The sequence below is a fragment of the Python bivittatus genome, unplaced genomic scaffold, assembly GCF_059951505.1.
Source record: "Python bivittatus isolate LINGU-HERP-01145 unplaced genomic scaffold, Pbiv_v1 ctg000580_np1212, whole genome shotgun sequence".
Classification (NCBI taxonomy): domain Eukaryota; kingdom Metazoa; phylum Chordata; class Lepidosauria; order Squamata; family Pythonidae; genus Python; species Python bivittatus.
The window spans coordinates 5,771,879-5,787,594 of record NW_028277087.1 but is presented as its reverse complement, the minus strand read 5'-3'; the positions used below and the strand labels follow the sequence as shown (position 1 = coordinate 5,787,594).

The 15,716-nt window shown below is 42.5% G+C and overlaps 1 protein-coding gene across 1 annotated transcript; it reads right to left on the bottom strand.

Annotated features, from left to right (window-relative positions):
* Positions 1 to 8: 8 nt before the first annotated feature.
* On the bottom strand, positions 9 to 15,707 carry ARMC6 (armadillo repeat containing 6). The gene is made up of 8 exons (XM_007430713.4): positions 15,551 to 15,707; positions 11,131 to 11,274; positions 10,448 to 10,530; positions 8,279 to 8,849; positions 7,666 to 7,811; positions 6,096 to 6,227; positions 4,753 to 4,890; positions 9 to 2,408 (listed from the first exon to the last, which is right to left on the bottom strand). The coding sequence occupies exons 1-8, from the start codon at positions 15,696 to 15,698 to the stop codon at positions 2,196 to 2,198; spliced, it is 1,575 nt and encodes a 524-aa protein (XP_007430775.2). The 5' UTR covers positions 15,699 to 15,707; the 3' UTR covers positions 9 to 2,195.
* Between the last annotated feature and the right edge of the window lie 9 nt (positions 15,708 to 15,716).

Below are 15,716 nucleotides of genomic sequence, written 5' to 3'. Positions count from 1 at the left end.
AGACAACATCTGGGCCCTACAGGCATTTTCAGATAATTAAAAAAAGATCAGGAGATGCAACTCAGCTCTTCGCCCTTGCCAGGAGAAAGCATAAAGGTAAGGTATGGTGGCAGAGACCATGTGGGACTAGAGAGGGGGAGTAGAAGGAATGGCAGCAAGAAACTTCACCAGTTTGCCTTCTGATAAATGGGCATTTTGTGATTAGACAAGCTCCCCACCCCCTCTGCTGGAAGCCGTTTTGTAAGTATCCATAACTTACTCTCAGAATTCCAGAACTAACACTCCCCATTCAAAGATGACAAATATACCCTCCTTTTGAATCATCAAAATTTGCCAAAGGCTCTCCTAGAAGTAGGTCAGTATATCAGCCATGGAAAAGGAAAGGAACTAGGATCTTGACCCACCCAATTGTTTTGCAGTACCTTCATACACTCTGGCATATCAAAATTGGAGCCAGTTACTCCACAAGGACAGAAAGAAAGGTAAATTGCACACTTGGATGATGCTAGCAGACCGTGTGCTATTGACTATGCTCACACACTGATTCTTGCCAGGCCTGATTTCAGAAAAGAGTTACAGGAAAGTTCCATGTTGAAGCCCAGATATTCCAGTTAAAGGGATCAGGCAATAGATACAGAAGAGCCACTTGAAGTTCGCCGGAGAATGAACTGCAGAATAAACAATATTGACCTAGTTACATCTGATGAAAGACACTTTCCTGTTTAAATCAGGCCTTTGATTAGAACTGGGAAGATGATGATCTTTAGGAAGAAGAATATAATTCAATGTTATAGCCATTCTTTCCTTGCAGAAGGATTGATCCTGCACATCACCAATTAATAAGGATCAGGGAATAAGCAACAGGAGAGACTTTTCTCTACTTGAGAACCTAGAAAATCACTGTTGGAGTAGGCAATATTGGGCTATAACCAGTCTGTCTGGTTAAATAACGTGACATGTCCAGAATGAAGTATATGTGTAGGATGTCTCCTATCACTCCAGTTTATGACCAAAAAAAATAAAAAATAAAAAAAGTTTTCATCAATGTCGGGACACAGTAGAAGCAACCTGGCTACAAATGGGGCTGTGTATTTTTTGTTATATTTCATATATCAATTTTTGCACAGGCAACCCAAATTCTACATCAAGGAAAGTAAAAACTTTGCAGTTTGCATAAATTACACTGGTTTATTCAAACAGTCCCATTTTGGAGAATTAACTCATCCCGGATTTTACTAATCACAGGGAGAGGCAGGCAGGAAGGCAGGCAGCAAAGAAAAAAAAAGAAAAAAGGAAAGAGAAAAAGAAAAAGAAAAAGAAAAAAAAAGAAAAGAAAAGATCATTATTCTTTTCTGACCTCTTGGAGTACACACAAACCACAGCCCCCATGGGCTAGAAATCTGATTTAAATACATATTCAAAAGGAATGCAGAGATTTTCAAAGTGCAGAATGGTAGGATCCCACACTAGTTAACCTTGTTCTGCCCCTAACCAGTTGACATTTCTGCTATTACAAAAAAATGAGGGGAGGAAGGGAACAATTCGAGAAAAATAAAAAGGCAGCATGCATTAGTTTTAACAGCATGATGACACGAGGAAACAACTGGAATGGCTAAGGACAAAAAGTAGACCAGGATCGCAGGCAGCACATTCAAACAAATGGAAGCATTACAGCAGGAAGCTAGTAAGCCTAACTGTTGTCATAGTAACAGAGGCCTAGTTGAGTAACAGAGATCTGCAGTGCAGGAGAGGGAAGTATTCAGAGACATAAGCAAAATGTGGGTCCCACCACCTGCTCTCTCACCCTCTTTTTTTTTTTTTTGCTAAAATCATTGAGACAATTTGTACAGAAGCTAGTGTTTAGTACACACGCTGCAGGCATTTCCCTTTCCCGAACATGGTGGCATTGCTGCATGGTGGCACTGTTGCAGCCGCATTGCCACACTATTTTCGAGAGGAGGGCTGGTTCATGGGCACTGCCAACAAGACAAAAAGGGAGCCTGGGCCAGAAGCTGAGTGCAAGAGAGCGTGGCAGAGAGCACGTGCCTCCTGCTGCAGCAACTACGTCCTACCCATTTCCAGAGGCATCAATACATTCTCCCCTCTCAACTGCTCGGTCTGGATTTATTCCAATCTTCGCTTCCCTCTCCTACTCCGCATCCACAGGTGCTGCCCCCAGGGAGGGGTCTGAGACTTCAACGTGCCAGGCCTCCTTTCTGGCCGGTCCAGAGTTCCCGCAACTCCACCTTGCAGCCCAGGTCCCTCAACGCAGCTTTGGCCACATCATCACAGTCCCGATGGGCTGCCCGTGCTTCGGTGATCAAGTTCTCAGCTCCCATCTCCAGGATGGGCTGGGAGAAGTCCTGAGTATGCGAGACCAAATTGCGAATCAGCATGCAAGCTTGCTTCTGGAGAGAGAAGGAAGGAGAAAGACAGACATGATCATCCAGGACTCACACTCTATAAACTTTATAACAGGGGTAGAGGTTCTCCCTGCAAGGTTGGTCTTTTTCTACTAGGGCCTTTTCAGCTTGGTGCTCTCCATGATAAGTTCCTTCCAGGGCAAGCAACCAACCAAGCAACCAAGCAACCATTCATTCATTCATTCTGTTAGGGCCAGAAGAATGCTTCCATAGCAAACCCCTTCTGTATCACTGCCAAGAAAATTACATGGCTGTGTCCATGTAGCTACAAAATCAAGTAGGCTCTGTCACTGCTCAGGCCTTGATAATCAACTACAAGTCATCTGGGAATCTAGCTGCAGACCCTTGTCTAGCCCTGCTTCTTTTTACACTCCTCCCATTCTCCAAATCATTTCCCACCCAAAAAATAAAGCTTAAACTCTTCATGTCTAATAGCAGAATTCCTGCAGTGATCTGCTGCATATCCTCCCTGTTCTGGGCTCCTTTTCTTTTTTGCTTCAGCATGAACATCTAATCCCAGTAACCTAGGGATCCTCTAAAGCAGTCCCCATGCTGCTGGCTGGGGAATTCTGGGAGTTGAAGTCCACCCATTTTAAAGTCACCAATTTGAGAAAAACTGCTCTAAAGGATCTACTGGTTTTGCTGCTACCACCAAACCCTTTCTTGATTTGGAATTTATTTTTCCTCCTTTATTTCTTTACCTATATCTGATGTAACATGATTTGGTGGAATGTAGGGAAGATACCGAGCAGCACAGTCCCTTTTTTAATTTTTAAACCAGGATTCTGGTTTAAAATAAAAAATAAAATAAATAAAAATTCTAACTACAACTTAAGTGTTGTAACTTTAATTGAGTTGTATACAGGTTTCCTTACTATACAGTTCAAGTCAACTTTTTTGATTACTCTCATAGCTCATACCATAAAATGAGTATTAGTAACTCATTTTACTGTAACATATCTGTGGGCTGTCAACCCTTGCCTTCCTTGGTGTTAGGTAGGTAGGGGGGTAGACAGACAAACAGACAGACACCCATCAATCTATCACTCTGAAAGATAGAGGCTATCCTAGGGCTAGACTCCCAGCTTTTTGTAGACCTATCCTTCCATCCACACTCCCCAAATCCATCTCCCTTCAGTTTCTCACTCCCTTAAGAATGTAAACCGGTAGGAGGTGTCCCATATTACCACACTTTCAGTGATGGTTCACATACCCAACCATCACATTACTCCAGGATTCCAGGGCTGAAATTAATTTCTCTGACAGACAGATCTTTTGTGATGTTTTTAGGTTTGGGTTGCAAGATATATTAATTACCTTTTTTAAAAAATCTTTCTTGAGGGCAGGTACAGCTTTTATAACACAAATAAGCCACCCTTGAGAATTTTTGGATAAGGACCATATAACAATTCTTTAATAAGTACTAGGTACTATTCACATTCTGAACATTTACTCTGCATTTTTATCACCCTTGTTTAATTATATGGAAAACATATGTTCCCATCCCTGCTGGGTTTTTGAAAGCGTATTAAACCTGGCTTTTCCCACAGGTTTGAGAGCTATGTTCAGAATGGTTTTCTTGCAGTCTAGAGGTTTATTTAAAGAGAGTTCTTATTTTGCTCCCAGGAGACAGTGTTTATTTATTTACATTTTAAATCTTATTACAGAACAAGGTATGTCAGCCTCCCAGAGTTCAGAATGATTGGGGTGCCCTATAAGCCCAGCAAATAAATACATTTTAAAAGTGAAAAAAATAATACATTTAAACATTGGTTTTGATGAGGAAAAAAAAATCCAGGGACATTGTCAGGGGAAGGAAGCAGGGTTCTTGCGATTATCTAGTGGTCAAGAGAAATTAGCTAGTGTTTTCCTTTTCCTTTCACAATCTGAAACTATCTGCAGCCTGGCTTTCCACCCGTCTATTCCTGGGGGGACAGTCCTTCCCTGAGGTTTTCTCAGATGTGGAAATAGGATAGCCAGAAAGGCTGCATGGTGACAATGAGAGGCCTAACAGAAGGAAATCCAGGTTACCTCACCACAACATAACCTCTAAACCGCCAGAAAAGTTATTTGACAGCACTCTAGAAATGAGGAAAGAAAACAGGAACGCTTTTCATGGGAAAAACAGGAAGACGGCTTCCACCACAATATTTCTATAAATTCAGTTAGAAATCAGAGACTGTTGCCATAGTTACAGATCAGTTCTGTAGTACGATTTTTCTCAAAGGTTGTCGTTTTGTCCAAGGAGCGCTGTCTCCATTGTTTGTTTTTGGGCTGGCAGAAAAGCATTAAAGGAGTTGTGGTTCTGGTGTGGGAATGAGGTTGTTACCTGCACGGCAACCTCCCTGGGGTGTGTCTTCATGGCCTGCAGAGCTGCCAGGGCTCCACCACCTTCCATGATGACTCGGCAGTTCTCTGGCTTGCGCAACGCTAGCATACACAATGCCGCACAACTCTGTTCACACACCTGGCAGCAGGGAGCAACAGAGCTGTTAGCAAAATGATACCCAGCTTCCAAATACTGAAACCTTCAATGCCTGAGCTTACACGTATGCTAAGCCAGGACCTCTTAAACCATGGATAGGAACAAGCCAAGATGGCTTAGGCCAGTGTTTCTCAACCTTAGGAACTTTAAGATGGATGGACTTCAACTCCCAGAATTCCCCAGCCAGCCATGCTGGCTGGAGAATTCTGGGAGCTGAAGTCCACCCATCTTAAAGTCCAGTTTGAGAAACACTGGCCTAAGCCATTCATGCAGGGAGTGAGGGGGATCTCAAATAGAGTCCTGTACCAAAATAACAAACTACATCATGGGCTAGTGCAGTGTGTGAAGCGAAACAAAGATTTTGCTTTTATAGAGTTTCAAGGACTTGAAATGTAATGAATTATATTTGATATATTTTATAATCACTTAGGCTATTACAGGTCTACTGCTACACTCTCAGCAACTCAGTGTGGATCTAAAATAAAGACATCTTTATTTTAAAATTTTAAAAAGTGCATCTTTTTTTTTTCTTGCAATATCATACATTTTCACCCGCCAAGACTTCTTTGTTTTTCTTTATTCCTTCTGTTACATTTGTCATCTTTCTTTTATCTCAATTTTGGCTGTTGTCATCATATCAAACAGGGATATGAGTTGATTCCAAGGAAAGTAACACAACTCCTAACCGAGAGGGAAATGAGCATGAATGTGTTACAGAAATTTATTTATTTATTTATATATCAAATTTGTCACTGCCCATCTCGTTGAAACGACTCTGGGCGGTTTACCCGGACCCAGTTTACATCCATTTATTATTCATTATTTATTACATCCATTTGTTACACTAAAAAAAAGCAAACTAAACACACAGTTCCTATAGTTTTGCATGTCTTATCAAATGAATACCCAACCTTATCAAGAGTTCAAATTCAGTTTTCCAGATGCCTTTCCTGGAGTTGTTTTTTTTTTTTTTTAACCTAAATGGAAATATCAGATGATCACAATTTTCCCACTGAGAAAGAAAAGAGGGGAGTTATTCCTGTTGGTTTTGCAACAGATGGACTTCATGGTCGGCTACCAGTGCTGGCAGAGATGCCAAGAAAAGGAACAGATCTAGGAGTAGCCAATTAGACCACTTGAAACAGCTACTTTCTCTGGGTGCAAACACTCCCTTGTTCTCAACCTACCTGGGGGTTGCCAAGATGGCGGCTCATGGCCAAAACAATGAGATCAGTTCCTCCTGCATTGACAATAGCATCTTTCACATCATCGTTACCCGCAATGGCCCGGATGGCACTGAGCACCTGTTTCACCAGCTCCTGCAATTTGCAACAGAATGATAAAGAGTCCTCAAGAAGCCCAGAATATACATTAGAGTTTAAAAAGAAAATAAACCAAAGGCTACAGACCTGTGACAGACAAAAGCCACTGCAAGATCCCTCTCCCCCCTTTCAATCACTGATAAAAGTGAAATAGGGAGTCGATCAATGAGCAATTTCAACACCCCTTTATCACTACCTCTGAAAAAGCTATCTATAAATTGAAATATTCTGTTCATGTGCAACTTGTGGGACACACATGAAGCCTGCACAACTTTTGCACCAAGAGTAACCTGGGCCAATATTCGTTATTCCCTTTGGGGTGGGGGGGTAGGAATAAAATTGATGCCTTAAAATGCTCCAAAAAACAGTTCCAAACTGGGCTGATCACCCCACCACCTCCCATTTCTGGCACGTTTCACATGGCAACATGGGTGCCATTATTCTGCAAGACATAAGGCATCCTTTGTACACTTTTAACCTCACCGATCCCAAATAACTGGGCAGAACATTTTGACTCCATCATTCCAGTGACAGTGAAAAAAAAAAGTATGGCCCCACTGCAACAAGGGACGCACACTCATCGTTCATGCACACAGAGACCATTTTGAAATCAATACACAGTGGGCCTACCATGTTCTTGTACATGTGAGGCCAGGATTACTACTGTGTGGTTCAGAGTGTTGTAGGTACCCAGTCACTTGACTTTGGCTGTCAAAAGATATCAGCTTCCACTGGACTTCTTCCTTGGGCTTGCAGATTTTCTTGCTACAGACTCCTCCAACTGGGCCACCCTTCTCTTGCTACTTTGGGAGCACACTAAAACTGTAATGTAATGTAAGCCTTAAAATAGGCTTAACTGTTTTAAGATCACCCCTTTCCCACAACCAAAACCTATGCCCTTATTCATGGCACCCTCGTCACTTCCTTCTCCAAAACGGACAGTAAGAGTGTGAGAGTTAGTTGACCAACTAAGACAAGTTGGACCATTGCAAAAACAAAGGAGAAATGGAAACTGGCCAGTGGGCCAAGTAGTCCAGTAGGTAGGGCAAAATGAAAAGGTAAATGTGCCAAAGTTTGGACCTATTCTCTTTAAACAAAGCTAGTTCTGGATTAACCACAGTTGCTAAAATTCTTTTGGTTATGGCAAATTTTCTTCAGTATGCATTACTCATTCTTGGTTCTTGGGTTTTCTTGTGAACTTTTAAGTGGTTTCAGTCCTGTTGAAGGGGGTGAAAGCTGATAGTTAGGTCCCCAAGAACCACAACATTGCTTGCTCCTGAGCCATAGGCATAGTTTATTACTCAGCATGAGTTATAAAAGATCCTCCTCTGTTTGAAGACCTGGATAACTACTGGCCATTACAGTTCACAATACCCTGGGTAAAGAAACAAAATAATCTGACACAGTACACGGTATCTATCAATGTTCTTCATACCTGGTGGTCAATGCAGTCCGCCAACAGTGCCACTATGAAGTTTAAGCCTCCAAGGTCCATGATCTCCTGGCAAAACTCATTCCGAACAGACAGGCGTGCCAGAGTGGCACAGATTTCACTCAAAACACTACAGTTATCAGTGAAGGCTAACCAGGAGAGAAAAAAGACGAAGCATTAGCAGGGTTGCCTGTACAGTACAATTCCACAGAAGTGACAATAAAGCATGGTACATGGGAAGGGCTTCAGAATTCAGGTCCCTGAAGTGCTTATTAACAAATACAAATAAAACTCACACTTTTAGCACCTATGGCTTCAGGAGCTCTACGTGGAACCAAATGGTAGCATAAAGAAAAGGACATAAATAAACTGTGGCGTAGATCTGTCGAACAATATGGAGGTAGAAGTACATGCCCAACTAAATCAAATTTCTCATGGCTGGAGGGAAGGTGAGGGTTCTTTGTCCTCTCAGCAACTTGCAAAAAGCAGCTTAAGGAGGGAAAAGAAGCCATAGAGAAAGAAACATAGTGCACATTATGCACTTTATGCCCCTGTCCTGGAGTATAAATAAATAAAAAGAGAGACAGAGAGCACATGAGCAGGGAGATACTTTTACCTTTGGCTGCCTCTATCAGGATTCCCAAGCCATTATGCTCTGCCACAATCATCCTGGCATGGTCATGGGCATGGCCAAAGGGCACCCGGATGTCATCATCAAAGGTCATGATGCGGAGCCCTGAACAGGCCTCCCGGACCACGTCTGCCCGGTCCCCATGTCGGACTATAGCCTCAGCCAGTAGCGCAAGGATGCCCCCTTTCACAAGATCCTGCCGATTCTGCTCATGTTTCAGGCAGGCGTATCGGATGCAGCGGACCCCAGCCAAAGTCAGGTCAGCGTCATCTCGGCTCTCCTGCAGCACTCGCAGCAGCAGCTCCTGCCCGGGCACATCGAGGAGGTCAGGCTGGCCATCCAGGAGGGCAGAGAGGGCTTGGAGGGCTTTCAAAAGGGAGCATCGGTCTTCTGATGCCAGCCGACAAGCAGCCAGGACTGCAGGGTAGGCACCCTTCTGGCCAGCCAGGTAGCGGACTGACAGCTCCTGTCTGCACTGCCTGGCAAAGTTCACCAAAGATTCATCCACCTTGCTCGAATCAGCATCAATGACAGCTTTCTGGAGACAGTCCAATATCTACAGAAGGGGAAAAAAAGGGTAGAATCTCACTTTATTCTCTGCACTGCATCTTCCTCCTCCTCAATTCTGCTGTCATTTGGAGAACATCTAAAATCCTTTCCAGAATTGGAGGATAAACAGATGGCAGAGGCTTCAATCCCTTCTGTTAATTTGCATCTTTTCTCTCCATGTTTTGCATGTTTTCTCCCCACCACACGTCTCTATTTTTCTTTAACTCCAGGATTTTTAAAGAGGGTTTTAAAATATTCCACTCTTTGCCATTTTGTTTACTGTAGGCATTTTATTACTGCTTATTATTGTACTGATCTTATGCAAACTGCTTTATGGGGTCTGTCTCAAAAAGGGTACTTGTAAATATTATGAATAAATATATAGGCAACATACATACAAAAATGGATAAGGAACATCAGTACTACGCTGAATCTTTATGGCAGTGTTGTCCAAACTTGGCCACTTTAAGATGAGTGGACTTCAACTCCCAGAATTCCCTGGCTGGGGAATTCTGGGAGTTGAAGTCCACTCATCTTAAAGTGGCCAAGTTTGGACAACACTGCTTTATGGTTACAGCCATTTGCTTCTGGGGGGAAAAGCAAGTGCCAGGTGCAAACCAGAATGGAGAGTTATTGGATTCATCTAGCTTTATCCGAGAAAAGAACCCAGAATTAGATAAACCTTCCCTGACTTGAGATTCTCCTAGCTGTGTGGATCAAACCACTGGCCTTCACTGAGAATGATGCAAGTTGGAAGACCACATATCTGGAGCTCTCCAAGAATGAGAAAGACTTGAATGAATCCAGCTAGGACAATTCTTCTAATAGCTTAATGCAGCCTTCCCCAAGCAGATGTCCTCTTGAAGTGCTGAATACAACTCCCATCATTCCAGACCTGAATCTCTAGGCAGTCCATATACTCTGTGCCCTGAAATTACGTGCAACTTCACAAAGCTTTTGCTCTGCCTCTTCCGCAGGACAAGCGCACATCCTTCTTCCTTGCTCCACTGTGGTTGCTGGAGAACACTGTCACTGTTCCCTGACAGCAGCAGTAGTTGCAACCACGCCATCCTCCTGTGAGGGCAGCAGCTCTGGTGGCCAGCACATGAAACACTGTGGGGATAACACCTTTCAGATTGCCATACTTTCCTCTCATCTTGAAGATGGGAGTGAGCCCATCCCAATCCTTGAGACTGTGTGGATGAAGCCCTGGTGGTTTAAAGACTGGGGAAAGTTACCAAGACAAAGTTGATGGAGTATACTTTGGATTTTTGACTTATCTACAGGTACCCACAACTTATTTCACAAGAGTACCATGTGACCCCAGTCCAAGAACTGTGCCCCCATGACAATTTGGAGAATATCAGGTTAAAGAAGGCTAGCTCGTGTAGCTTCTACATCCCGAGGCAGTTTACTATCAAGATCTAGCTGCTAGAGGGCAAGCAACAAACGAAAGAAAAACTCTATCCACAGTGCTATGTTTGTGAATTCCTAGAGCCAACTGCATTGATCTACCAGGAAACAGGATGATGAGCTAGTTAAACCTACGGATTGGATCCGGTGGACAGTCTTTAGCCCTTTCCTGGACAGCATCATCTTACTCACCTGTAAAACCACGTGCTTCTGTTCTTGACCATTCTCAGAAGCCGAATTGGGTGCCATCTTTACTACGTTACTTAAATCTACACCTGAAGGAGAGATAAAAATGATGTATCAGAGTGAGCACTTCCAGAGAAATTTTCCTGTTGCAGCCATCCCCAACCTGGTGCCCTCTAGATGCATTGGATTTTAGGTACCATAAGGCTAGCCAAGATCTCAACCTAATTAAAAGCTGTACTGAAGACTGACTATGATGGGAAAAGTTTTCTTTTTTTTTTAGGGAAACTTGTCCACCATGTGAAAAATCTCACTGGAGAACTTCCTGACAATTAAGATACTTGGTATTATCAATTGGTAACTTATTTTCTCTTTGGGGTGACTATATGGGCAAGGCAGATATATTTTGTGAGGTGAAATTATGGAACTACTTTCCCAACATCTTTGAGAATGGTTATATGCCATCAGATTCCCACAATAACACTTTGATATACTAAGCATATTCTAACGATATTTATTTTAAACATGAAATTCAGATCATTCATTCAGGATTTTTTTTCTAGCCTTGCAGTTTTGATTGCCATAAGCCACACCAATTTTCTTGGGAAGCCAAGATGACTGTTGGAACTCATGCCTATGTCTAAAAAGATGACATTTCATGTAGGCTGATATTCCCATTCTTCATGCCATACCTTGAGATTCAAACTGCTGGATGGCTTCATTCACTGCCTCTTCCGGATCCATTCCAAACTCAATGATATTTTCCTGTACCACATCATCAAATGTCTCCTGGGTAATCCGCTTGGCTGCCATATTGCTTGGCCCACCCCTCTGGCCTGCAGACAGACAGACAGAAAGATTAAAAAGGAGACTGGCTTAATAAAGTAAATTAAGCTAGGAAATTATGAACAGAGAAGTGTGGATAGAGAAGTTTCTTCCCTCTGTCCCAAAAGCCAAAATTCAAGGCCATGCAACGGTGGAGGAAGAAAATAAACCCTATTTTCACACAAATCATAATGAACAGGTGGAATTCGCCACCACAAGATATGGCAATGGCCATTATTTTACAGGACTTTTAGAGGTGAGATTTATCATGAGTATTAACAACTCTAGATTAACAGAAACTCCACACACAGAGTCAATCTACTTCTCTGTATCAGCTGTTGGGAGCAATCAGAAGGGAACAGACATAACCGATGTCTTAACTGTTGGGTAACTACAATGGGGTGCAAGACACTGGACTACATAGAATATAGGCAATCCTATTATTACGCCAGTTTTTTTTTTCAAGTATGAAAAACGAACATCCCCACCAACCATCATAACATTTCTATAGTATTCCTGTTTTGCTGGTGCCTCAGTGTCTCCAGAATTAGTTCTACCAGCCTAGTCTGACAACACAATGGACAGATTCACAGAACATACTGGTTACTGAATTAACCCTTTTTCTGGATTCACACAATAGACACAGCCATAAACTAACAAACAAACAAAAATGGTCAGTACTAGCCAAGATGACCATGCTAGGAATGTATCTGCTAGGTCTTTATCTAGCTGGTAAAACATGCTATGTGAATGCACAGGTGTGCCCAGATTTAGCACAGCCGAATTTCCTATATAAATGGAATGCCCCTACCTCAGTGGAGCACATCTGCTCGCATGCGGTAGGTTTTAAAGTCTAATCTCACACAGGAGGAGAAGGGGAACCTTACACAACACCCAGGAAAACAGCCACCAGATTCTTCTTCAAAAAATCCCCTCTCCTGCCCTTCAGCTGTTAGAGCAATTGTTTTATATTATGACTTGTATCTGTACACGGCTTCGTCGGAGACTCTACTCTAGCTACCCGATGCATCTGATGAGATGAGCTGCAGCTCACCAAAGCTTACGTCTTTTAACAAAATGTGCTAGTCAGAAAAGGTGCTACCAGACTCCAGATTTTTTGCCATCATAGACTAACACAGGTCTCCTCCTACAGAGACTCCAGGGTGATTTTCATAAAAGCAATAAAACTCATACCCTCAAACCGCAAAAAAATATATAAAACCTGACATCATCCTTAACCCTGATCATATGGCACTGTTCCAAAAACTCTACAGAAAGAGTACTATCTTGAAGCCTTCCTAAACGTTAGCAGGGAGGAAGCCACTCAAATCTGGGATGGAGGGAGCTATTCCAGAGTGAGGGGCTGCAACTGAGAAGGTTTGCCTCCAGGCCCACAATCCTTAAACCTCTGGGTAGGGGATAAAAATCTGCCTTCCCAGCTGCGTGTATGGGATAGACAGATTCTACGTGAAGACGGTTCCAGAAGCAGTGAAGGCCCAGCATGTGATCAATAAAAATAAGATTCTATTCATTGGCTTTCAGTCTGAAAAGATATGAACACAGCAAAAAGGGGACAGAAAAGGAATAAGGTAGACACTTCTGAAAGTTAAATAACAGTAGTTAGAATGAACAACTAGAAAGGAAATAGTTCAGGAATAGACAGAGATCAGTGGAGGTGATCTTTCATCAGTGCTGAAAGAATGGCTCCAGAACCTCATCTTTTCTTTTTGCCGCAGCTTGATTAAATGACTGCTATCTGGAAAAAGCTGAGAAGGAAAAGGCTCAAAGCAGCTGGTCTTTCATTTCAGCAGAAGAGACAGAAATAAATAGTATCATGCTTGATAGAGCAATGATCTCCGTTGATGCAAGGAAACAGAGCATCTCTGTATTTCAACGCTGACCTCCGGCAACATGGAGTGGATTTTCCTTTGCAGAAGCTCAGGGCTGCTTTTTCTGGAGTAACCCCCCCCCCCAAAAAGAAGGTGAAAGAGAAACATGCTCAGCTATGCCAAAGGTGGTTTGGCAGAATGCCCCAAGGAGGTCATCCCTGCAAGAGGAAACATCCTAGAAATTTCCTTCCCAAATATGGCTTAACACTGACCATCATTAAAGATCTGCATTTCAGTACAACCATGATTTAACATAATCAAGGAAAGACATTCATTTATACTACATTATACAATAAAAATCACCCATCTGTAGTAGGCTGTTGTTCAAATTGGCACATGTATACTGATTGCTGTAATGCTGACAACTTATCATTTCAAGCAAGCAAGACCTTTATGGTTTGCAGAAATAGTACTGAAAGCTTCCAGTTTTGCTGCCCCCGCACACCACTTGGACTTCAGATCTGCATTGCATTTACAGTATTAACAGAATACTGTGAATTAAGGACTTCTGTCCTGATCTTGTTGCGTATATGGCCTTTAAGGAAGAGCAGTCCCATACCAGCAGGAACCAATATTATATATTTTATTCTTTACAAAAAAAATTGTTACGGGAAATAGTTCAACAGACAGTCTACCCATGCAAGGATATATGCATTATCACTATCACCTGCCTTTGTAAATAGCCACTGTTAATAATGCAGCTATTATCACTTGTGCTTACTGCATTTCATTTCTCTCTGACCTCACTTTTTATGATTCTCCTTTCCAGTCATACATACATACATACACAGATCCCTACAGCTCAGCAAGACATTGTATGCATCTGATAAACTGGACTGCAATCCCCAAAGAGATTTGCCCAAATATATATGCTTATTTTTACAGATCATAACAGCCTACATTTATTTAGCTGCAAAGATGACCCAGGTAAATTAAACTGCTTATTAAGGTTTGGGACCAGCTTTCATAAATGGAATTAAATGCTTCTGAAATTCACTGTGTACATCTAACATGGTTAAAAAGGCGAGGTCATCCATCAGAATATAGTATCTAAATGACAAGCTATCAATATACCACTCTGGCAGTATTTTTTTAAACTGCTCTTGTTGTGTTTAGACTTATCTCTCCTCTCTGTGTACTATGTTTAATGTTTAATAAAGTAAACGTAACATGAAAACACACATATTCTAAAAAGTAAGTATTGCGTCTGATGGTGGTTTTGCAAATCAACCCAGTTTTACCTTATATCCCACTATTCACTGCAGCTCCAAAAAAGACCACTGCTGAGTGTTAGGGACAGGGAGCCTCTAGAACAACTATAGATATGGTATGGAATGTCATAAAAATACCTACCTTATAATAGTGGGGGCACATAATTGAAATATTAGGCTCTGTTCATTAACTGAAACCACTATGACTCTTTGCAATATTTAAAATACAACAAAATGCAAGAATGACTAGGAAATTGCAAAGATGTACACCGCAGCTGTTAATCTTCTGAACATCTGGGCAAATGTTTTTCAGTAGCACATTGTTAGTGAAAGGCAAGCATCGCATCTTCTAATACTGCTACTGAGGCATCTTTCCTAGCAAATAAGTCTTATGTGAGCTAAGACCTGATCCAAAGATCGTTACTTAGAAATTAAAGTTTGTGGGCTCTTATTTGTTGGAATTTAGATTCATATCGCTTCCTAAGGAATGTTTAACCTAAATTGATTATGTGGTGCGGACTCTTAGCAGTCACATAGATTTTCTCCATGATGACTAACCTAAATAGCTGTTAGTTTTTTTCTAATCAACTTTATATTGGTAAAGGAACAAATGGTTTATTTCTACCCTTCCACCGTACCACCAGCCCTGTCAGGAATCTGACAAGGCAGATTAGTCCTTGCCGACAAGGGGCTTACAAAAATCAAATTACGAAGCCTAAATACAAATCACCCCGTGGCATAGGAAGCAATCGCCCCCGGGTTCTTTTAAGATTCATCCGAGGGTTCAAAACAGAGCAGACTCCGAGGTTCTTATGAGGATAAGGAGGGACGGGAAGGGACAGAATTAGGTTTTCAAAAGAAACAAGGGATGTACTGTATATGCGATACAGCACCTCAAGGTCAGCACGCAGAGCTGGTAGGAAAAAAAGAAGGGAAATAACACGCAGAATGAAAAATCGCCTCCCGGGGCATGCAAATAATATCCACCCCTTTGCCTTTGGACGTTAAGCCCGTAGCTTTTTCCCATTCCGACTGGAATAAAGAACTCCAGCCAAAGCGCGCCTGCCAGCGTTCTTTCTCGTTAGGGTCCTCGCGGAGGAACAGCAAAGGCAAGCTTTCAAACAGACCCCCCCCCAGCAGTGGTCTCCAGGCAGGCGAAGGAGCCGCCGCCCCCCGGCTTTGCTTACCTGCTGTGCCCCTCGGCGCCTGCCGTATACGTCCTCGCGACAAGTCCGGCGCCGCTGCCAGCAAACCGAAAGCCGGCGGTGCACAAAAAGACGCGTGGGCGCAGCTGCTGCGGCGTCGCGTTCTTTTTTGGCTGCAGCTCGCCACCATACAATCCAAGCCACGTGA